This window comes from Fusarium falciforme, chromosome 3 (assembly GCF_026873545.1).
Source record: "Fusarium falciforme chromosome 3, complete sequence".
Taxonomy (NCBI): Eukaryota; Fungi; Ascomycota; class Sordariomycetes; order Hypocreales; family Nectriaceae; genus Fusarium; species Fusarium falciforme.
The window spans coordinates 1119836-1142821 of NC_070546.1; the positions used below are offsets into that span (position 1 = coordinate 1119836).

The 22986-nt window shown below is 53.1% G+C and overlaps 6 protein-coding genes across 6 annotated transcripts; 3 read left to right on the forward strand and 3 right to left on the reverse strand.

Moving 5' to 3' along the window:
- Positions 1-449: 449 nt before the first annotated feature.
- Positions 450-3051, reverse strand: NCS54_00368300 (Zn(2)-C6 fungal-type domain-containing protein; the record flags this gene model as incomplete). The annotated part of the gene is made up of 8 exons (XM_053149245.1): positions 450-939; positions 996-1252; positions 1302-1739; positions 1792-2087; positions 2148-2653; positions 2708-2826; positions 2898-2921; positions 2974-3051. The coding sequence occupies 8 exons, from the start codon at positions 3049-3051 to the stop codon at positions 450-452; spliced, it is 2208 nt and encodes a 735-aa protein (XP_053005220.1).
- Positions 3052-3415: 364 nt separating this feature from the next.
- Positions 3416-7741, forward strand: NCS54_00368400 (Hypothetical protein; the record flags this gene model as incomplete). Its single annotated transcript, XM_053149246.1, has 10 exons — positions 3416-3529; positions 3577-3764; positions 3816-4472; positions 4523-4802; positions 4852-4998; positions 5103-5847; positions 5909-6608; positions 6664-6779; positions 6829-7019; positions 7073-7741. The coding sequence occupies 10 exons, from the start codon at positions 3416-3418 to the stop codon at positions 7739-7741; spliced, it is 3807 nt and encodes a 1268-aa protein (XP_053005221.1).
- Positions 7742-7913: 172 nt separating this feature from the next.
- On the reverse strand, positions 7914-11594 carry NCS54_00368500 (AMP-binding domain-containing protein; the record flags this gene model as incomplete). The annotated part of the gene is made up of 3 exons (XM_053149247.1): positions 7914-8097; positions 8152-10058; positions 10104-11594. The coding sequence occupies 3 exons, from the start codon at positions 11592-11594 to the stop codon at positions 7914-7916; spliced, it is 3582 nt and encodes a 1193-aa protein (XP_053005222.1).
- Positions 11595-14056: 2462 nt separating this feature from the next.
- On the forward strand, positions 14057-15670 carry NCS54_00368600 (Hypothetical protein; the record flags this gene model as incomplete). Its single annotated transcript, XM_053149248.1, has 3 exons — positions 14057-15152; positions 15203-15466; positions 15519-15670. The coding sequence occupies 3 exons, from the start codon at positions 14057-14059 to the stop codon at positions 15668-15670; spliced, it is 1512 nt and encodes a 503-aa protein (XP_053005223.1).
- A 968-nt stretch (positions 15671-16638) lies between these two features.
- Positions 16639-20024, forward strand: NCS54_00368700 (Cation-ATPase-N domain-containing protein; the record flags this gene model as incomplete). The annotated part of the gene is made up of 5 exons (XM_053149249.1): positions 16639-16896; positions 16973-17840; positions 17901-18406; positions 18457-19419; positions 19467-20024. The coding sequence occupies 5 exons, from the start codon at positions 16639-16641 to the stop codon at positions 20022-20024; spliced, it is 3153 nt and encodes a 1050-aa protein (XP_053005224.1).
- A 389-nt stretch (positions 20025-20413) lies between these two features.
- NCS54_00368800 (Zn(2)-C6 fungal-type domain-containing protein) lies at positions 20414-22328 on the reverse strand (the record flags this gene model as incomplete). The annotated part of the gene is made up of 3 exons (XM_053149250.1): positions 20414-21110; positions 21161-21608; positions 21689-22328. 3 exons carry the CDS (start codon positions 22326-22328, stop codon positions 20414-20416), a joined length of 1785 nt encoding a protein of 594 aa, XP_053005225.1.
- Between the last annotated feature and the right edge of the window lie 658 nt (positions 22329-22986).

A 22986-nucleotide genomic window follows, 5' to 3' on the forward strand; every position in this document is an offset into this window, starting at 1 on the left:
GAACTCGACTAACTGTGATTGGCTTTAATGGAAAACTGGAACATAGGGTCCTGACTAGGGAGGTTGATAGAACTTGCGAGTTAGGCGGGGTCGGACAAATAGAGGAACCCGAGACTGGAGAAGACCAACCCCTGTGTGCTGACCCAACTCCCGTCATCAAGCTCTACACGTGTGATTGAGCGATCCAAGGCCCTGGGGATATTGTCTTTTCCAGAGTCGTCTCTGGCAGAGCTGAAAGACAAGGTTTGGGAGTTCAGGGCTTCCAAGATCGGCTCGAACTGGGCGGACCACACCACGTCTTCAGTTGCCATGAGCATACGACTTTTCCTTGTTCATGGACGGCGAAAGTCGAAAGGCGATTGCAGCGGAAAAGCTCTCCCAGGCTCCCTCGAGTCGGCACACCTTTTCGACTATCCCAGACACTGCAACGATACGCCGACAGATAAGCTCTAGCTATTCTCGAGCATCTTCATGATCTCCTGATTGCTTATGAACCAGTTCGCTAACAGGCCCCCTGACGAGTCAAATTGTGCTCCATGATTGGCAAATAACTGATCCTCCCCTGGTTGTAATGTGGCTGCCTCTGTTACCGCCCCCTGAATCTCGGGAGCTGCTGAACTGTAGTCCATCGCATCAGGCACGAAAGTCCCTGTGGTGGGAATGGAGGAAGTGCCTGCGACACTGTGACTGTCGGTATTCGGCAAAGCGCCCTCTCCTGATAGACTGTCCTGTTTGAGGTTTATAAATCGAACCGCCACATTGTACAATGCCTGGAAAAGTCGCAGTTGATTCCGGGTTGAGGGATGGCGCGCAGTGTACGTTGTTCCCTCACTGGCGTCGATAAATCTCTTCAAAGCGCCGAAGTCGGATGCGTTTGAAGACTCAATGATGTGGCAGAAGAGGATTGTGAAGGGTATGAAGGGCGACCGTAGCAGGGACCTATGCCAATAAGTGAGCTTTTGAGTACCTGATCTCATGAATGAAAGAGGTCTTACCAGCCAATGAAAAGTTCAATAAAGGCCGTCTTTGCACCGTCACTCTCTATCAGGGCCATGCACTGTTGGTGTTCCTCTAGAGCCTCCCTGCAGCTACTGATGCACTCCTCCGAGAAGGATGACTTTGAGTATTCGGCAGGAGGGAGGCTTCGATAGACCAGTGTCAGCATGCTCAAGTTCGAAATACGGTCTGATCGCCATAGAATCTGAGTAAGAATTGGTTGGCCGGCTGCCGCAAACTGTGCCTCATTCTCTTTCTGGACTTTGAGTTAGCATCTGCCATGAAGAAGCATAACTACCACAAACCTCAATTGCATCTTCAGCCTCCATGAGCCCGTGAATTTCTGAGAGAAGGGCGCGTGACCGAGCATATCTAACATGCTCAGGCTGTAGGAAAGCCCCAGGGCTGTACACGTCGTCGTATATCCGCCCCTGCAAAAACCCAACCTCGATCCATACAGGCAGCAGCCTGTTTATCAATAGGTCGGGCCCGGGATTTCGCTGTGGCCGAGGGACAGTTATATCATTATCTCGGAATGACGACGATCGTCCGATGCGCAAAGCGATCCACCTATCCGAGCAATATACCGCCCAGAACAACCGGAGCTTCCTCCGTTGCTGGACCGGAGGTTCAGGAGAGAGGTTTGTCGCGCGGTGCAGACCGAGGGCCTGGCAAATGTGGGATGCTGTGACGATGAAACCCCATGCGGCAGATGTTTTCATCGTCTGAAGACAATAGGTTGCCTGTAGTATGTCAGCCAACGAAACGTCGTGGGTCTGGTCATGTTCAGCTCACAGCCATGCTGAGGGCGTATGCTGTGTCTAGGGTGCTTTTTATATGAAATCCGAGATGAGCCAAGGCTGTCTCGAGGTTTTCTCGGCACAAGGTCGCCTGAGCTTCGAAATCAAGCACAGTCGCTTCGTCATCGGCCACACTGGCACATTCGAGGAACAACCAATACAGGCCAGCGTTCGCGATAATGATCTCCTCCTCAGATGAGGGGCCAGGACCACAGGCCTTGATCGCATATTCGGTGAAATGACTGAGATTTTCGAACTCGGCGATCCACATGGCGTCGACCTTGTTGCTTTCTGTCTTTGGAATCAGTCCTCCATCTCGATATTAGGGGGCACACTCGGAATTCTACCCACCTTGGGCCATTTTTAGGCATGCGAAAACGCTGTCGAGTGGCGGAGACGGGAATGATGAGGGCTTTCTTCCGTCTTCCAGCGGCCTGGCATAAGGGAAGAGCACTTCAACAGGATCGTTGGTTTGTTTTTGGGCATTGGCGATGCTGTTCAGGGTTTGTATTACTGGACCCATCTCCGTAGTGACATGAAATGAGGAGCTGTTCCCAACGGCGTTCTGGAAAAAGGCAGTGGCGAACAGGACATGTGCGAATGGAGACGACTCGCCATTGTACTCGGTCGGCGGTACCGTGGGTGCACTGGCTGGGCTTGCACCGAGGGTCTGAACAGATGCTGGTCGATGTTGAGAGGATGTCAGGAGTGAGGCTGCCGGGGTAATAATTCCTCTGGATGATGACGCAGGCGCCTCTTGTGCTGGTGATGGACATGAGGGACGTTGTTTGCTGAGATCTTCCACCATGATTTTCAGCTCATCCACAGTCCGAGCGATATGGTCAACACTTTTCTCGCTTTGTAGAGGTGAGAAACTGGCCGATTACGAGGAAGGGGGGATTGCAGCTTACATGTCGTTGGCGAGTGTGACTCGTTGCCTGCGAACTCTCGACTTGAGGCCTAGGGTATAGGCGCATGATGCTCCCGCTGTGGTGCATTGCTCACAGGGTTGACCTCGACTACATTTCACCTGTAGGAAGTATTGGCAAACTTCTCTCAGATGGCACAAAGGGATGGAAACATGACAAGAACGAGACTCACCTTTCTCCGACGGCATCGGTCGCACTGGTTTTGTTAATGTATACGTCGGAGCGCTTAGGAATGGTGTTGGGCTTACAGCAAGCAAGAACTCCGTCACGCCCTCCTTTTCATCGTTATGTCCCGGGCTGTCGTCATCTTGAATTTGCTGATCCATCGTAGACGATATTTTCGGGGCCTCGGAGCATCCGTTGTTGAACAAGTGATGAAGGGTAGGAACCGTCCTGCTCTAATACCGTGGGCGGGAATCGGAGGCACCGGGTCTCCGCAAATCGAGGCTTATGTAACACGGATTCCGCGTCGATGATGACTTCGGAGCGCGGGGTCTCCGAGCTCCGCAGATGCATTCAACCCAGGACGCAGTCGACAGTGCTGGTACAATTCAAACACTCATCGATTATGGCCACTCATCGCAAATATAAGGGGGCGTCTTGCCCCCTTGCAAGTTTTCCACATACTATCCTATCACCTGTGGCAGACTCCTTGTTGTCGAGCAGGCTCTACGCAAGCCGACGACACCAATGACAGACACACATTCGATCACAATGGGAGAAAAAGATTCCGAGGAAAAGAAAGCAGGGATTGGAACGGGCGATGGAGAAGAACAAAGCCCTTCGGCGTTTGGGGCCTATCTTGTGAGTAAGCTTCTCTTCTTTCGCAGTATGATCTAATTGTCTGTTAGAGGGTTTTCACATACGGCGACACATGGCTTTACACTCTCGAGTTCATCGCCGTAATAGCCGCAATTGCTGCTGGCGTTGCCTTAGCCATGGTAAACGTTGTGCTCGGCAACTTTGTTACACTTCTTAGCGAGCCTCTGACCTCTGAATCCGCTCGAGCAGACTTCATGTCCCGGGTAGAGACCTCTGCGTAAGACACTCGCGATCCATATTCTCTTTGGAGAAAGACTGACACTCGAAGACTGCGTTTCGTCTACATTGGAATCGCTCGCTTTGGAGGCACATATATATACTCGTCCCTGTTCACATATGTCGCCCACCGACTGACAAGGAACATCCGCTGGAGGTACCTTCACTCTGCCTTCAGCCAGGAGATTGCCTTCTTCGACCAAGGGTCGAGCGGTTCAATATCCATGCAGACGACTTCAAGCGGCAAGCTGATCCAATCGGGTGTGGCTGAAAAGCTCGGGATGTTCGTACAGGCCGTATCCGCCTTCATCGCCGCCTTTGTGGTGGCCTTTAGCACCCAGTGGAAGCTGACTTTGATCACGTCTTGCATTGTCCCAGTGGTCATTCTTATCTGTGGTGTCGTGTCATGGCTCGATGTTATCGTCGAAACAGGCATTCTCAAGGTGTATGGCATGGCTGGCGGCTACGCTGAGAGCACTCTGGGTGGCGTGCGCGCTGTTCAAGCTTTTGGCCTTCGTCGACGCCTTGTCGCCAAGTATAAGGAATACTTGGAGGACGCATACCACCGCGGCATGAAGAAGAATGTTCTGTATGGATTCGCCTTTGGTGGTGAATATTCTGTCTTGTACTGCGGAATGGGCCTGTCCTTCTGGCAGGGTGTTAGAATGCTTAGCCAGGGCGAGATTGCAAACATTGGCACCGTTTTCACGTAAGTCACCCGATCTTTCGCTTTCTATCCTTATGCTAACCGTAATATAGGGTTGTGTTTTCTGTCATTGTCGCGGCTCAGACCATCACATCAATTGTGCCACACCTGCTCGTCTTCAATCGAGCCGCCAGTGCTGCGGTCGAGATGTTTAGCCTCATCGACCGAAAGTCGTCCATCAATCCCTTTGAAGAATCAGGCGAGAAGCCCAACGAAGTTGAAGGGAATATCGAGATCCAGGGTGTCCACTTCAGTTACCCTAGCCGACCCGATGTCACAGTCCTGGACAACTTCGCCCTCACGGTACCAAAGGGCAAAGTTACTGCGCTCGTGGTAAGTCCTGCAGATGGCCCGTTCACGAAAATAAGTCTGACAAGAGAAGGGGCCGAGCGGGTCTGGAAAGAGTACGATCATCGGCCTCTTGGAACGGTGGTATAATCCAACCCAAGGCACAATTACCCTCGATGGGCGGGACATCAAGGCCCTAAATCTCAGATGGCTAAGGACAAACGTCCGTCTCGTGCAGCAGGTAAGAAGTCAACCATAGCTGATGCTCTGTACCTAAGCATGGATGGGTTTGCGAGGATGTTGTTTGTGGACTAGCTCAATGTAAGGCTAACACTGTATACTTAGGAACCAGTTTTGTTCAACGGAAGCGTGTACGACAACATTGTGACCGGCCTGATAGGGACAGCTTGGGAAGGTGCCCCCGTTGAGGAGAAGAAGAGACGGGTAGAGGATGCTGCAAAGCTTGCGTTTGCGCACGAGTTCATTACCGAGCTGGCCCAGGGATATGATACCACCATCGGCCAAAGAGGTGGCCTGCTTTCAGGAGGGCAGAAACAGAGGATTGCTATCGCCAGGAGTATCATCTCTGATCCAAAAATCCTCCTGCTTGACGAAGCTACGAGCGCCCTCGATCCACAAGCTGAGCATATCGTCCAACAAGCTCTGGATAACGCCTCGAAGAACCGGACCACCATCACGATCGCCCACAAGCTCGCCACGATACGCGGTGCAGATAATATCGTTGTCATGTCTCACGGGAGAATCTCAGAGCAGGGTACTCATGAGCACCTGTCTACTTGCGGTGGGTTGTATGAAAAGCTGGTTCGAGCTCAAGACCTTGCACCATCAAGCGATGCCGAGAGCTCCACAGCCTACGAAGACGACACAAGCGATACAGAAGCTGCCATTCCCGTTTCCCTTACGAAAACTTCGACGAGAGAGGCAACAACGCTGCAGTCTCTTAGGCACCGCGAGGACTTTGATCGCTACAAGCCTTTGGGACTGATTCGCTCCATTGCGAAACTGATCTCTATGACCCCAGAACTGGCCGTCTGGTATTTCGTCACAATAATCACCTGTATTGCGGGCGGTAAGTTTACCTTTGATGGAAATTCGAGTGCACCTTCAGATTGCTGACCCCTGAATTTTAGCTGCGATTTTCCCTGGGCAGGCTCTGTTGCTAGCCAAGATCTTGGACGCATCAACATCCAGCAACATGGTGTCCCGTGGCAACTTTTTCGCCCTCATGTTCTTCGTAATGGGCCTCGGATGTTTCGTCGCTTACTTCATCATGGGCTGGGGGACAAACATCATCGCCCAGACCCTGAGTAGGAAAGCCCGTCTCGAGCTCTTCGACCAGGTCCTCAAGCAAGACCTGCGATTTTTCGATCGACCCGAGAATGCTGTTGGTGCGTTGATGAGCCGACTGGACTCGTACCCGCAAGCTATCTTGGAACTCATGGGTATAAACTTTGGGCTTGTTGTTCTGGCTGGCATTAATGTCCTCAGTAGCTCTGTGCTGGCGTTGGCCATCTCTTGGAGAGTTGCTGTTGTTGGCGTATTCGTGGCCCTCCCGCCGATGCTTGTCGCAGGCTATGCAAGAGTCCGGCTTGACGCGAAAGTCGATGCTAGCATGTCCAAGAGGTACGCTGCAAGCTCAGCTGTGGCTTCAGAGACAGTCATGGCTATCAGGACAGTCTCTTCGCTCGCCATGGAACGGGGTGTTCTGGCTAGCTATGCCCATGAACTAGATACAGCCATCTCAACTTCCATTCCAGGGTTGTTCCACATGATGATCTGGTTTGCGTTGACGCAGTCTATTGAGTTCTTTATCCTTGGATTGGGATTTTGGTCAGTATTACCTTGAACCTTTACTTGCTGGGTCTTTGACTAACAGGGTGTACAGGTGGGGATCCAAGCTCATCAGTGAGGACAAGGTCACATTCTACCAGTTCATTGCGTCGTTCATGGCGGTGTACTTCTGCGGCCAGGGCGCGGGGCAGATGTTTGTGTACTCAAGCAGTGGGTGTTGCTGACCTCTTCGCATTGACTAGGCTGACGTGTTTGATAGGCTTCTCCAAGGCTGTTCAGGCCTCCAACTACTACTTCTGGATACTGAATCTGGAGCCTGAGATCACCGAGAATAACGACAATCGCGATGTTGGACCCGCAAAGGGGTGCACTTCTCTACAGTTTGAGAAGGTCAAGTTCTCGTACCCCTTGGCTCCCAACATCAAGGTGCTGAAAGGGGTATCACTAGACGTGAGTGTTCCAACTCCGGGTCAGCGAGCCCCCAAGCTAATGGCCGTGTGCAGATTCGACCCGGAGAGTTTGTGGCATTTGTTGGCGCATCAGGTTGCGGCAAAAGCACCATGATCTCCTTGCTAGAGCGGTTCTACGACCCAACAAGCGGAAGGATTGTTGTTGACCAAGCTGAGGCTCTCTCATCACTCAGCCCGCGTCTCTACCGTCAACATGTTGCACTGGTCCAGCAAGAACCAACTCTGTTTCCGGGATCCATCCGGGATAACATATCCCACGGCAAGGATGACGACAATAAGGCTTCGGAAGCTGAGGTAGAGGAGGCATGCAGGGCGGCCAACGCCTGGGAATTCGTCATGTCCCTACCCGAGGGTCTAAACACACCCTGTGGCGAAGGCGGTAACCAGCTCTCGGGGGGTCAGAGGCAGCGCGTAGCGATTGCAAGGGCTTTGGTACGGAAACCAAAGGTGATCCTTCTGGATGAGGCGACCAGTGCTCTGGATACTGAGTCCGAGAGGGTGGTACAGAAGGCGCTAATGGAGGCAGCTGCGGGAGATCGCATCACAGTTGCCGTGGCCCATAGGTTGTCGACTATCCGAGGTGCTGACCGTATCTTTGTGTTCTACGGAGGCGATGTAGTCGAGGCCGGGATACATGAGGAGCTGATCGGTCGAGGCGGGATGTACGCGAAGATGTGTGAGGCGCAGAACTTGGGGGTTTGAGACTGGCTGTGTGTGAGATAGAATTTTGGTGTAAACTCCCACGCGGGAGGGCTTTTCCCTTTCTTAGAGAGATAGAATGTGCTCGGTCTTGTTGTAAAGGGAACAGCTCCATGTATCAATATCCTTCAGATAGACTTTACTTAGATAGAACTGTACTAACATAGGACTCTACTCAGATAGAAAAGACTTCACCTACACTCTTCTCCAAATTATGCTCATCCGCCAGCTTGCGCATCACATCAGACAAGGAGTCGCAGTGTCCGTCAACCTCGATATCATTCATCTGTGCTGTGTCCCACGAAGCAATGAAATACAAGGTTACAGAGTCGATCATGAAGGCGTTCCAAAAGAATCCGCTGTTGAGCCATGTCAGTTCCGTAATGGCCTTTTAGAGAATTATGTATGCTTACCAGTCTGGCCAGTCGTAACGAGCGATCGGCTCAAGAGTAGAAAAATCTGTCTGATCTCCGCGTGCCAGGCTCATAGCTATGGAGACATCCCAGACAAATGCCTGTCTGAAGGACGCTTCGACGGCAGCATCACCTTCGTCTCTAAGAGCCTGAACAACCTTGTTCCAAGGGACATGTTCATGTTCCCTGACCTGTTCTTGCTCAAAGCCCATCCGTTGCAGAAACTCTAATAGTGTCTCGTTGCGGACAACTTCAGCCATGTTCAGTATCCATTGAACGGTTGGGCCATCAATGCTCATTGCTGGTGGGAGAAGCTTCTCCATCCAACTAGGGACGAATGGCCAAGAGCGCCCGCTTTCCCAAACGTTGAGCAAAGCATGAGACGAGCCAGTTTGTAACACGTTGAAGAGAATTATTGCACTCTTTGCAAAGAGAGATGGGTGTATGCCATACCTCTCCTTCATGCTAGCGAGGCCCGGCAGAGCAACAACACGGCCAGAGCGAGGATACTGGAACTCGTGAGCGCGCGTGTCCCATTCGCCAGACCACACTCTATCACGTATTATAGAACGCTCTTTCTTATGTGGCCCGCCCTCATCATTGCATATCATCATGCCGGGTGCTCTTTGAGGCGGCCACAAAGCGCGATTGAAGCGTGAGATGCCTCGGAGGCGCTTGACTTGGAAGGAGACGCTCTTTTGCGCAGGCTCGCTCTCCTCGTACTGACTGAACAGATCCGAAAAGAGTCTGTAGGGAGTAAGAGCAGGCATGTTGACGTTGATGTCCTGGATCCAACGATCCAGCTCGTGGTGCCATTGGGTGAGGGAGAGGGCGTCGATGACAGAGTGGTTAAAAGTGAAGCAGAGATAGATCTCTCCTGAATTGGTCTTGATCAATTCACTTTGAAACATAAAAGGCGATGAATGACCTTGCGCCGTGTCGTCTTTAAATCGCTTCCAAGCTTCATCTTCCGAATCAACATCAACCTCGCGAACAATCTCCCCAAACAGCGCATCACCAGGTGAAAGCACAGCGTGAAACGGTGCCCCATCGGAACCAGGGAACACAATGGTCCTCAGCATAGGCCGCGAAGCCAGCGCCCTCTCGACGGCGCGCCGAATCTGTTCCTGCTGCCCAACGTTACCGACGACGCGGAAGACGATGCGGCTGTGGTAGGACTGCGGGCGCGGCCCAATGGCCGTCCGGTGCATCGAGTCCCTGATGGGGAGGATGTCTTCAATGTCCGAGGCTGAGAGACCGGCGTGGATGGCGGCTTTTCGAGCTGCGGTGAAGATTTTGGTGTCTTTTGGGAGGGCTTGGTCTTGTCTTGGGGATGGGGGTAGGTGTGGCTTGTTGAGGGGCTTGGATGGTGTTGGAGTGTTGGAGGTGATACCAAGACGAAGCTGTTGCATTTCTCGAGATAGGAGGAGATTCGCTTGCTTCTCAACTGTGTCGTTCTCTGCAAAGTCTTGCAAGTAAAGCCGCTGGCCGCAAGCACGTAAGACGTTATCACAGTAGCGTAGTAGAGTGATGCTGTCAGCCAGATACTTGACACTCTCGGTGATAGTCGGACGAGCCCCCGTCAACTTGTACCAGATATCGAGGAGCTTGTCGATAAGTGATTGTGAAGGTGCTTTGGTTTTGGGCTGTGGTTCCTGTGATTGGCTCTTCTGACGGAGCTCCAGAACTCTCCTCTTCAACTCTTGCTTCTTTACTTTTCCGAGGGCCGTTGCCGGAAATGTCTTGAGATCAAGTTCCTCAAGAGTGTAGACTTCATCCAGGGCGTATCTTGAATCTGCGCTTCTGGCCTTTTCGCTCACTTGAGCCGTGGTAACGCCTTCAGGCAGGATGACAATGGCGACTGGTACTTGACCCGCAAGATCATCAGGTACTCCAACAACTTGGACCTGTACACTATCAGTATTTATCTCTCGAAGGTGCGAGAAACCCACCTGCAAGCCGTCGAGCTCTTGCAGCTTCTGTTCAATCTTTGCAGGGTAGATGTTCTCTCCCCCTCTAATGATGAGGTCCTTGTATCGACCAAGGATATATATCACACCCTTATCATCCATTCGTGCTTGATCTCCCGTCATCATCCAGGACCCCGTTTCATCCTGGTACATGGCGCTGTCATTATCCTTGTTCAGGTACTTTGCAATGACAGATGTCCCGCCAATATGCAATTCCCCAATCTCTAATCGAGGTAGTATCTCCCTTGTTCTAGGTCTGCAAATCCTCGCAGCAGCACCGGGGAGAACCTTTCCAACCCCTGGATGCCAGCCATCAACTAGATCAGGGTCTGTTCTTTGCCATGTAATAAGAGGAGCTCCCTCACTCATCCCATACACTTGAATGGCACACTTGGCGCCGAGCCCCTGACGACATAGACGTATATCCTCAGGCCCAATAAAGGTCCCTCCAATAGTAACAATCCTCAGATCCAGCTTCTCAACGGCCGGAAATGAAGGGTGCGCCATCAGAGCCTTGACCAACGTGGGAGTCGCTGACATGACGGAGCACTGCTCCCGAACGAGGGCGTCGAGGGTCGCGTCGACGTTGAAGGTCCTCGAGGGGAACACGGCCGTGCCACCCCAGCGCCATGCGCGGAGGGAGTTGTTGATAGCAAAGATGTGTGAGACGGGCGTGTGGACGAGCCACCTCAGCGGTCCCATGGTGTTGACCTCTGGGTCAAAGTCGCAGCATTGGGATACAAGGTTGTGGGTTGTGTGCCAGCATCCTTTTGGCTCGCCGGTTGTTCCGCTGGTGAAGACGATCAAAGCTGCTTGGTCGTCGTTGCCATGATCTTCAATGCTGTCTGTAGCATTGGAGATGGAAGCTGAGTCGGCCTGATGTTGAACAGTCGAAACATCACATAGCTTAACCCACCCGTCAACATCTTCTCCCGTGCATAAGATGCAGAGACTTGGCTCTGAGAGAAATGTCTTGGACAAATCTAGGGCTGTTGCGCTCTTTGCGTCTTGTACCACAACCACATGTGGACGAACGGAAATGATCGTAGCCTTGGAGTCTTGGACAACGGTTGCATCGATGGGCACAAACGCCATCTGAAGCTTGGCCGCCGCCCAGAAGAAAAGACCCCACTCGGCCGAGTTACATAGTACAACGGCCAGTCGCATGCCCGGGAGACAGCCCAAGGTCTGAAGAGACTCTGCAAGACGCTGTGCCTTGTCCCTGAGTTGAGAGTAAGACCATCTGAGGTATGAGACGTCACTGCCATCTGGGGCATGACGGAGGGTATCTGCGGAAGAATCACATGGCTGCCACAGAGAGACAATGGCGTCCTGGTGCGGGTGTAGAGTGGCTGCATTGAGGAACAGGTCCCAGAGGGTCAGATGCAAGTCGGGAACAAGGCTGCCAAAGACCTCTGAGATCTGCACTTGCTGGTCTGGTGTCTCGATGGATGGTGGGACAGTCGACGCCATGGCCAAGAAAGATTGCAAGCCTTTTGCTCTTATGAGATGGGAAACAAAAGAGGCTGAATCAGAAACAATATTGAGCATGCGTGTAAGTGGTACAGCTGTCGACTGAAACAAGCCCAGCAAAGAATGGATCGATGATGAACAGCAAATTTCATGCCCATAAAAGAGAGAACAATGCAGGGTTAAATACGATACATGAACCATAGACAACATAAAAAGTCCCCGGCGCAAGAGTTACCTCGCAGGCAGCATCTTGACACTACCTCTTGCTAGGGGGGCTTTTGTATCCATGTCAGATTCATGCAACTCCAGATTGTCATATCTGAAAGGGTTCCCGACAGCTTGGGCCGCCCGAGCCGTGCTGACACTGTACACGTCGGAGACGAGGTCGAGACAGTCGCACAGGTGGTGCACCCGATCCAATCGACAGTGCCAGTTGACAGCCACTCGCCCTGGGAGCCAACGGCGGAGGCGCATTTATTTTCGTCCCGTCATACAGCGTGTCTTTTCCGGATATCACGCACTGAGTAGCAGTTGTCTCTCTCTTTCTCTTGGGGAAGCTTGCCGGTATCCCCCAAGTTGCAGGATCGTCGAGGTGCTTTGTGGAGGGGGGCGTGGTGGGCAACTGAGACAACTCAATCTGAGACATTCAGTCACCGTTTTCGATACATGAGAGGATCGACGTGGAAAATGTGTCCCCGCCGGGCTGATGATAAGAGGCTTGAGATGGCCGTTGAAGTTCTGCAAGAACAAGGGAAGGGCGGCGCCACAGAAGGGAAACAAACCAACAGGATGTGAATCCCTGCTGTAGCATGTCGATCACTTATAGGCTAAACAACAACACCGGAGGGCACCTTGCTGGAGAAACCAATCGATCTGTCTACTATCTGACCCCTGCTCATAGACTCCAACAGCCTGAATCCACCTGTAGATTGGGGAATTCCACTTGACAGCGTAGTATCTATGAGGTTTCTGCTCTGGGGGAGACCACACACACGGGACAAGGTCCCGTCTCCGGCCGCCGGTACGTGTGTCTTTGACGTTCCGGTGAAGCTGCGATGCCGTGCATACAAGCATGGGGGATCTGTGGGCCGTATACCCCGTCGCAATGCGCAAGATACGCATGGAAAGCGGATCGACGCCAGGTTAGACCGGTTTCTGGATACTCTAAGCATGAACGGGGCGTTTGTTTCCAATGATAGAAACCCGTAGCTTGAACAATATCTCTGCCTCGTCGGCTGCCTCGTTTACGACTCCCAGGACATTTTAGTTCCGTGCTATATAGGCTATTTCTAGGCATCTCGGCTCAAGACAACGAATGACATCAAAGTTTTGCTGCGAGATTCTTCAGTGGCGTCTGCAAGAGTTCCCCCGTCTTTCAGGTTCAGGTAGGTAGGCCATCTAGTCCAACCTTTCGGAGGAGGGACTCTAATTTGGAATCTCACCGCGCACAGCATTTTTTACTTTACTTCTCCCCAGGGCGGCAGACTTCTGGTAGACCCTGTCTCATGGTCAATTACGCTGTCTCGGACCGTGCCGCATCTGGGATCTTGCGTGCTGTGTGTGTTCATGTGCACTCTCTGCGCTGTCATTGGGATCCCGGCAAGCCGGCTGTCAGTTCCCGGTTTTCTTTTGCCCCTGAGCATGAAGGGAAAAGAGAATCCTATCCCTAGGACGCAGTTGCGTGACACTACAGCAGGCATTATGTGTGGCTTGGTCAGACTCAGAATACATTCAGCTGACTATATCTAGGAACCAAGCAATTACGAGCACAGCCGGGAAAAGAAGACGCTGACAAGGTCCCAGGAGCGAGGCACATATCATGCCCCCCTTAGATCTGCGAGCTACTGCCCTGAGCACGTCAGGTCCCGATGTCACTGGAGGAACACGGCATGTCTCCATCCTACGAGCTCGTCTTCCCCCCTTTTTTTTCAGGGCGAGAGGAATACCCATGATGCCACTTTCTTGTTTTCTTGTTTCACCGCAGGAGGTATTGTTAGTGCCGGCTCAAAAGGCTGTGGGGGCAAGGCATAGTCCAGGGGACCCTATTCTAAGCTGGACCCCAATGGACCCCTTGGTGTTGTCGTTTTTTAATACGATAGGGAGCCGAGATATACAAGTCCTCGACGAGGAGAGGATCTGTAGGTGACATCAGCTACCTCCCTTCAAAGCCATGGCATCTTGGCAGGCTGAAACTACGGCACGGCACAGCCCAGCAGCGGCAAGCTAGAGGAATGGATGGATGCTAGTTCGGTGCTGGCACGGCTCAATAAGGGGGCGTATGCTTGTGGCCCGGATCTGGGACATTGATTCAGGCTGTCGGGGATAATTCGAGAGCATTACATTTACCTCCCCGAGCCCACCACGGGACCTCCGGTGGTTGTCAAGCCTCTTTTTCCCCTTCACTCTCATCGACCCTTGTACTTTTCTTGTTTTAGCATGTTCTCCTTGTGTCTATTATCAAGATGCTGAGCCTGATGTTGACCAAGTTCCTCGAGCAACACCTCGTCCTCACCGTCGTCCTTACCCTCGTCCCACTCCCTCTCCGCGCCCTTGAGACATACTTGCGGAGATGGAGGCTCGCACAGGCCCGAGGCTGCCAGGAAGCTACAAGCAAAGTTCCCGTCAAAGACCCCATCATCGGGTTTGACTTTCTGTACAGAGCCTTGTTCGGCCACGCCCCGGAGCGATACCTCGAGAGTACGTGGGCGGCGTTCAAGGAGATGGGGACCACGTACGTAGAAAAGAGGTGGACTTGGCAGTGTGTTTACACCTGCGACCCTCTAAACCTCAAGCAGATTCTTGCCACTGCCTCTGAGGACTTTGATCTTCCAGAGTTTCGCACCTCGGTCATTGGACATGTCTTCGGCCGGGGTATCTTTGTCCTCTCAGGGCACACATGGAAGCATGCTCGGACCGTTCTGAGACGAAGCTTCAAGAAAGAAAACCCTGCACCTTTCCTTGAAACTCTGGAGCGCAACTTTCAAGCCTTTACCAGTCATGTTCCAAGTGATGGGTCTGAAGTTGACCTTCAGCCCCTGTTTCTAGGTCTCACCATGGACGTTGCAACAGAGTTTCTCATGGGACATTCAACAGGCATGCTCCGTAACAAAGTCAACCACTCTCGGGAGCAACAGTTTGTCGATGACTACATGGTCTGCTCCGAGGAGATCATCCAGCAGATGCAACTAGGTCCCTTACACCAGCTCAAGTTCAACTTCAAAGCCAATAGGGCCAAGAAAAGAGTCTATAAGTATCTCGACAAGTTTATTGACGAGTCTCTTCACCACTCAAAAGACAACAACCCTGAGGGTAATTTCTTGGCAGACATGATGGCTATAGCAAAGGACCGCAAGGGTCTAAGTGATCAGATCCTCCACATCCTCTTGGCAAGCAGAGACACTACCTCGAGCTTACTGAGCAATCTCTTCTTTGTCTTATCCAGGAACCCAGACATCTTTGCCAAGCTTCGACAAGAAGTCCTCACCATCTCTGGCCACGAACCCCCCACAGCTCACCAACTCAAGGAGATGACTTACATGAAGTGGTGCGTAAACGAATGTGAGTCAAGCCACCCTCTCCAAACCGTCAGCCCTCTAACACCTCCTCAGCCCTGAGGTTGCATCCTGTCATCCCCACAAACGCCCGTGTCGCAGTCAGGGACACGACCATCCCTCGTGGTGGCGGCGCCGACGGACAGTCCCCCCTCCTCATCCCCAGGGGCACCGCCATGTTCTACAACGTCTACGCCATGCACCGCAGCGAGGCCGTCTTTGGGCCCGGCGCCGACGAGTTTATTCCCGAGCGGTGGCGGGACCTGAGACCGGGCTGGGGATATCTCCCTTTCAACGGCGGCGCCCGGGCCTGCATTGGGCGTGAGTCTGACTCAAGAGGTGTGTCGTACAAGGCTGACGGTTTAGATGACAGAACAGTATGCGCTTCTGGAAACACACTACGTTGTGGCTAGGATGGCGCAGACGTATACTCGGCTGGAGTCGAGGGATGATAGGGATTGGATGGAGCTGTACGCCTTGGCGTTGTGTTCTAAGAATGGGACAAGGGTTGCTGCGAGACATTGACTGCAGGCTATGTGTTTATTCTCTTATTGGTTGTTTATGTATGGCTGGGCCATATAATATGGGTAGGTGGTAGTTGCTTGGAGATATCTGGTTGCTATAGGGTTAGAGTGTTTGCATGTACAGGTAGTTGCTGGCGTTACTATATTGATGTTGAGGTACTCGATCTATGGCACGTTGTAATACTGTTTGAATACTGTGTTTCCAAGTTACACAGAATCGACTTTTCTTAATAGCCGACTCTCGAATTGAACATTCCCAGAACCACCGTCATGGCTCGGCTCTCATTTAGGCAAACCGAGCATAAATCGTTTTCAAGACTGAATGGCAAGTTATTACGTACAAGAATCCAGAGTAGCGGTATGTCAAAATGTCGTACTCAAGCGCCAGGGCACAACCTCCAACAAAGCCTAATTTCACAGCCAGACAAACTCATTGGATCATATCCTTCCCTCTGGCCGAGTATTCAGCATTCTATTACCCAATCGCAAGACAATGGACCGGACTGGGAAGTTATATAATTGCTTGGTTACATGCTACCCCGTGGGCAAGCAAGACAACGGACCGGGCGGGAGGTGGCTAGGGCCAGCTGCTGATCTCCAGGTTTTGAAGGATGGCGAATCATGTCTAGTCTTTGACTCGAAAGCTCCACTAATTTGTTTCTTGGCATCCCCATAGAGTTTAGGCGCCATCTAGTGCCGAGAGGTTGGCGATGGTGCTTCTTCCGATTTTAAGTCTTCGGCCCTGCCGTTTGGGGTCATCGTTGGTGGCCAAGTAAGATCTTTCGTATGCATCCTATGACGAGTGACTGATCTCTCAGGGTTACGTGGGGGAATAACGACACGCTGCGTTGACTCGGCGATCCTCGACTATTTAATGGCAGCTCCCTCTCCACCTTGATTAACAATTGGCATTGAGCTTTCTGTCACTAATTGAAGCTTTTCAACTTTTGATCGATCAAGTTCTCAACCATGGGCAAACGAGCAGTCCATGCTCCCGTCTTGGGAGAGCACGTCTCGGGCCAGTCCAACAAGCCCCTTTCTCAACCTCCCCACAGCTTGACGAGCCAGCAAGTACTCGACGAACTTCGCAGCAATGCAGCAACAGGTCTTGCACCCGAAGAAATTGCCCAGCGGCTGGAGGAGATGGGGCCGAACGAGCTGGAGCAAAAGAAGGGCGTCCAACCTGTCAAGATCTTTCTTGAACAAGTCTTTAACGCAATGACTTTGGTGCGTCAACCCTAGACTTACACTCAAGCTCTTTTACATTGTGACACCTTCTAACAGTGGCCGCCGGGCTAGCCAGGTACTTGTTTTGGCGTTAGCTGCGAGCTTCGGCATCCAGGCTTGGATCCCGGGAGGTATTCTGGCCGGCATCATCATCCTCAACATCTTCATCGGCTTCTTCCAGAGTCTTCAGGCTGAAAAGACAATCGACTCTCTGCGAACTCTTGGCACGCCCAACTGCAAAGTCTTTCGCGGCGGAAAGACAATCACCATTCAGACTTCTGATGTCGTCCCTGGAGATATCGTCGACTTGGCTACTGGTGACTCGGTTCCTGCTGATATTCGTCTCATTGAGGCTGTTAACCTTGAAGCTGATGAGGCTCTTCTTACTGGAGAGTCGGTGCCTATCCTCAAGATCCCCAAGTTGACGTTTGATGCCGATACCGGCCCTGGCGACCGTCTCAACGTTGTGTACAGCTCATCCACCATCACGAAGGGCCGTGGTCGCGGTGTAGTATTTGCTACTGGTATGTTCACCGAGATCGGCCTCATCGCCGGAGCCCTCAGCAGTACCGGAGCCGACCTCAAGGGGCACCGTGACGATACCCAGCGTTCAGCAGTCCTCAAGGTGTGGGACGCGGTGCGCGGCTGGATGGGCGAGTTCCTGGGTCTCACAGTCGGCACGCCTCTGCAGAAGAAGCTCTCGCAGCTGTTCCTGTCCCTCTTCGTCTTCGCCATCGTGTGCGCCATCGTCGTGCTCGGGGCCAACAGCTTCGACTCGCGCAGGGATGTCATCATCTACGCCATCACGACGGCCATCGGAACTATCCCCGTGTCTCTGCTGCTCGTCCTTACCCTGACCATGGCGGCCGGCACAAAGAAGATGCTTGAACGACATGTCATTGTCCGAAACCTCTCTAGTCTCGAGGCCCTGGGCGGTGTGACGAGTTGAGTCTCTCTATCATGCACCTGTGTGCGAACGAAACGGCTAACCGCTTCCCCTCTAGACATCTGCTCCGACAAGACCGGGACCATCACCCAGGGGCGCATGGTGGTACGAAAGGCATGGGTTCCGGGCTGTGGAACATACTCGGTCGAGACGACGAGTGAGGTGTACAACCCCACGGCCGGCCAGGTCCTTCTCGACGGCTCCGAGCCCAGGCAGGCTGCTGAGGAGAAGAGCGAGGGGTCCCTGATCTCTCCCCACGACGAGGTGGCCTCAAATCCCAGCCTGCAGTGGTATCTCAACGTCGCGTCCCTGGCCAACCTGGCCACCGTCGAGCAGAGCGACAGCAGCTCTGCCAACCCGGGCGAGTGGAAGGCCAAGGGTGCTCCCACTGAGATTGCAATCGAGGTGTTTGCTGGTCGCTTTGGTTGGAACAGGCTGGAGCTTACCCAGGGCCAAAAGGCTGAGTGGAAGCATGTCGCCGAGTATCCCTTTGATTCGGATGTGAAGAAAATGACGGTTCTTTTTCACAATGTCAAGTCCAACGAGACTCATATCTTTACCAAGGCTAGTATATGACCGTAAGCTCTTGTTTCTGTTGTTAACATTTTTGCTAGGGCGCCGTTGAACGAGTCATCTCTTCGTGCAAGTTCATCGCCATCGGCGACAAGATCCAACCTCTCACCTCAGAGATCAGCCAAGACATCCACCTCAACATGGAAGCTCTCGCAAGTCAAGGCCTCCGCGTTCTCGCCCTCGCCCACAAAATCAACAGTCGCATCGTCTCCGAGTCCGAGTTTGTCGACGACATTGTTCCCAACCGCGACCTGTTTGAGCGAGACCTCATCTTCCGAGGCCTCATTGGCATCTACGATCCTCCTCGCCCAGAGTCTCTTCCTAGTGTTCGCGCTTGTCAAGGAGCCGGTATCGTCGTCCACATGCTCACAGGAGATCATCCTCAGACTGCGCGCGCCATCGCCATCGACGTTGGTATCCTGCCTTCTCCTGAACAGACTCAGCTGCTCCCTGCCGATGTGGCTGAGACCATGATGATGGCTGCCCATGAGTTCGACGCCCTCACCGACGCCCAGATTGATGACATGCCCCAGCTCCCTCTTGTGGTAGCTCGTTGTGCCCCGAGCACAAAGGTCAGGATGATTGAGGCTCTGCACCGTCGTCAGCGCTACGTCGCCATGACTGGTGATGGCGTCAACGACAGCCCGAGTCTGAAGCGAGCTGATGTGGGTATCGCAATGGGAACTGGTTCAGACGTGGCCAAGGAATCATCAGACATCATTCTCACAGACGACAACTTTACGTCTATTCTCAACGCCATCGAGGAAGGTCGCCGCATCTTTGACAACATCCAAAAGTTCATCTTACACGTCTTGGCCGCCAACATTGGCTTTGTCGTGACGCTTCTCGCCGGCCTCGCCTTCAAGGATAAGAACGGAGTCTCGGTGTATCAACTCACACCCGTCGAGATCATCTGGATGCTCATGGGCACTGGCGCCTTCTGCGAGACTGGCCTTGGCTTTGAAAAGGCTGTCCCTGACATCCTCAACCGACCCCCTCAGAATGTAAGTCTACTTGCCCCCTTTCAAGTCCAGATCCTAACCATCAACAGCTCAAATACGGCGTCTTCACCCCTGAGTTCCTCGTCGACATGGTCGTCTACGGCACTATCATGGCTGGCTGCGTCCTCGGTTCCTTCACCATCGTCATCTTTGGCTTCAGCGACGGCAACCTCGGCGAGAACTGCAACAGCGATTATTCAGAGGCATGCGATGCCGTCTACCGCGCTCGCGCCACATGCTTCACTACCATGACCTGGATCTTCCTCCTCTTCGCCTGGGGTCTTATCGACTTCCGTCGCTCGCTCTTCTACATGCCCAAGGGATTCAAGGCCTGGCTGGCTCATCTCTGGGGTAACCAGTTCCTGTTCTGGGCCGTCTTTGGTGTCTTCTTCACTGTATTCCCCGTTCTTTATATCCCCAAGCTGAACCATGTCGTGTTCCAGCATACGGGTATCAGCTGGGAGTGGGCTGTGGTGTTTATAGACGTCATCGTCTTCATGACTCTGTCCGAGGCCTGGAAATGGGCCAAGCGCATCTATTTCCGACGACAGTCCTTCCAGAGGGAGGGAGAGTGGAACGAGGGAGTCCAGGCTGAGGTTGAAGTGTAGGATCGATATCCTAGCCACAAGGCCCACGTTGAGGCTCATGCGAGAGACCAGGGCATGTGGACTCGATCGCATAAGAGGACGATGGCCAGCCTGCCGATCAAAATTGCTGGATTGTTAAAATATAAAATAGTTTCGTTATTCGTTCAACTTATTGTACATTTAGTTAGCCATGCATTCTCAAGAATGCAACTCAATAGCCATTGCTCAAATCAAGCTCCCAAGATTGATCAAGGCAAAACCGTACTCCTCCAAACCTTACCCACGCCAATCCATCGTCCAGGGTATAATAACGTCGTTAACTACCAATAGAAGGTGGCAAATTGCTTGCAAAGTGAGTTTCAATGCTCACAAGACAGATCATCCCCAATGGCCTTCACCATGCTACAGCATTAGACAATCAAGAAATCCATGTGGAGATCTCTCAAGGTCTGGACCCAGCTCTTCGTCTGTGTGCCTTCGGCTTGAACTCCCCACAGCATCTGGAGGGCATCCCTCGCCGCGTAGAGGAATCCCCAAGGGGACTCGAGCATCAGCTTCTTGATCTGCACCGTGACCCATTCCTTCATCTCGGGTGTCTTGGCGCACGCCCCAAACACAAAAGTCACCCACGTCGTGGCTTTAAAGTTGGTATCGTCGTCGGGTATCGTGCACAGCGTTTGGTGGAGCTCGTCAAAGATGGTGTCGGCTAGTTCTTCGCCCACCCAGGCTTGCATGGAGGGTATCGCGTGGAGGATGTAGAGGCACACTGCCAGGCGATGAGAGGATGCTACTCGGAATCGACTCAAGACTGGATCCGGCTCGGTAGAGGGAATGTTGTTAACTTGTCGTGCCCAAGGGAGCACGTCAAAGTTCTGAGCTCGGTCCAACAGGGCTGCTCCAGCCGCCGTCACCATATCAGCCGAGACAAGATCGTCATGCCTCGTATTAGAGAGTCGGGAAGCTATCAACATGATTTCGAGGAGCTGGGGTGGACAACAGTAGTAGCTGTTGGTCGTCTTCCCAAGAATGTCCAACGCCTGACACGACTGAAAGTACGAGTGCGAGTCCGTGGGCGTGGGCCGGAATGTGGACTCTAGGATATAGTAGCTAGTAATTGTCAGCCCATTGAGTCATTTAGAGCAAGATTCTTGACGCACATAAAGCAGTCAGACACGATATAATCTCTCAGGCTCTCGTCAACATCCGACACTGGTCCTAGCAGCTTCATGATCCTCCCAGCCCCATCAAAGTGAGCCTTCCAGTTGTGCTTGCCAGACTCGATCAGCTCGACATTGATGAGAAACAAGATAGCGGCGAGCACAATGTCCCCTCCGATTGACTCGATACTCTGCAAGGCCGACGGCAGCATGCGCAACACCTGGTGCTTGGCCTCGAGGGCGTCCATGAGGAGGTTCCTAGGACCCAGGCCCCTGTCGAGAGAGTCCGGGGCCAGCCAGGGCCGAGAGCGGTTGTACATGTGCGTCGCCGAGGCGGCGATGATGACTTGACGGAGGAGAGGGTGGGCCTGAGTGAATTTGAGGAGGTTTCGAAACGGGTTGTCGGGCACGTCGTAGGCTACAAAGTCTCGACTGAGCCGCGCATCGACTGCAAGAGCTGGTCAGCCATGTCTCTGTTGATCACTTGTTGTCTCTCATTTTCCAAGAGGGGGGCCAAGGGTTGCCCACAATAAGCGAGATACTGCCTGTGGTTGCTCGTGATGTCTTGGTAGAGCGGATCGACAAGCACCCAAGGCGTCGACGTCGACGCCTCCGAAGCCAGGGCATGGCTGGATGTCGTGGTACAGACGAGCTGTGTGTCACAGCTCGCTACGGGGGTTGCATGGTCATGAGAGACGTCAAACTCCGACTCGGCATCTGGCGTGTCCGAGTTGTCTGAAGTTAGCTCCTCAACCTCTCTGACTTCAGGAAGACTCGGAGCAACGTAGGTAGCCGGCGATGACGGCGGGATGGACGGCGAGGCGGCGGAGGACGAGGCGGACGAGGCAGATGAAGATGCAGGAGAGGCAGAGGAGAGGGACGAGACGGAAGATATTGAGGCTCTCGAGCGGGCTGCCGCACCCCTCACCGGGGTATACAGGGCGGCGCTCGACTGCTGGCCGGCGAGCTTACCCCGAGACGCAACGGCACCCGTCCACTGAAAGAGCTGCCCGTACCCAAGGCACTCGACGCCCTTGGCCTCGCACTTGGCGCAGTGTGGGACCAGACGGTCACAGCGAAGCCGTCGCCGGCGACAGTTGTGGCACGGCTTGTCGGCAACGGGTCCGGATCGTACGTTTTTGCCCTTTTTACTGCCTCCGGGAGCCATGGGGCGCTGTAGAGGATGGGAAAGCAAGACGGGAGCAACTGAGGAGATCCAGACGACCAAGCAAGGGGTCGGCGTATAAGCATCAAGCAAGCAAAGCGCCTAGGGGCCAGCGGAATCGGCAGCAAGGGGCCAGAAACCACAATTATTGACCAACAGGGCGCGCATGCTCATCAGTCGAACGATGAGCACGTTTCCTAGTAAAGGTAATAAGTGTGTCTGGTGGTCTAGGAGGGGGAGTTGCAGTATGTACGTACGTTGCTTGGTTGCAGCCGGGCTCAGCGCTCCTTGTAATGGCCCGTGGCCGGAACCGGGCGGAGCGGATACCGGAGGACGCTAGACCGTAAGAGGCAGCCAAGACTCAATTTCTCAATACTCCCCCTCTTCCACCGTGGACAGTGCCGGGTGCCGGTAGTTTGTGGTTCATGTTAAATAGAGAGCATGCGAACGACTGGACGGCAGTCTCTTTCAGCCTCCGGTAGATAAGAGCTGGTCCAAATACTTGCCTATTCTGTCATGGCAGCGTTGCTTCCATAACATCCGTGCTATCAGGACTAACCAACAACTCGCAGCCTTCGGATGTCGGGTTTGCATACTAACAGATGTGTACAGACTAACAGAAGATGTTGGTTAACAGATTAATTCGACTCGTCTCGATACT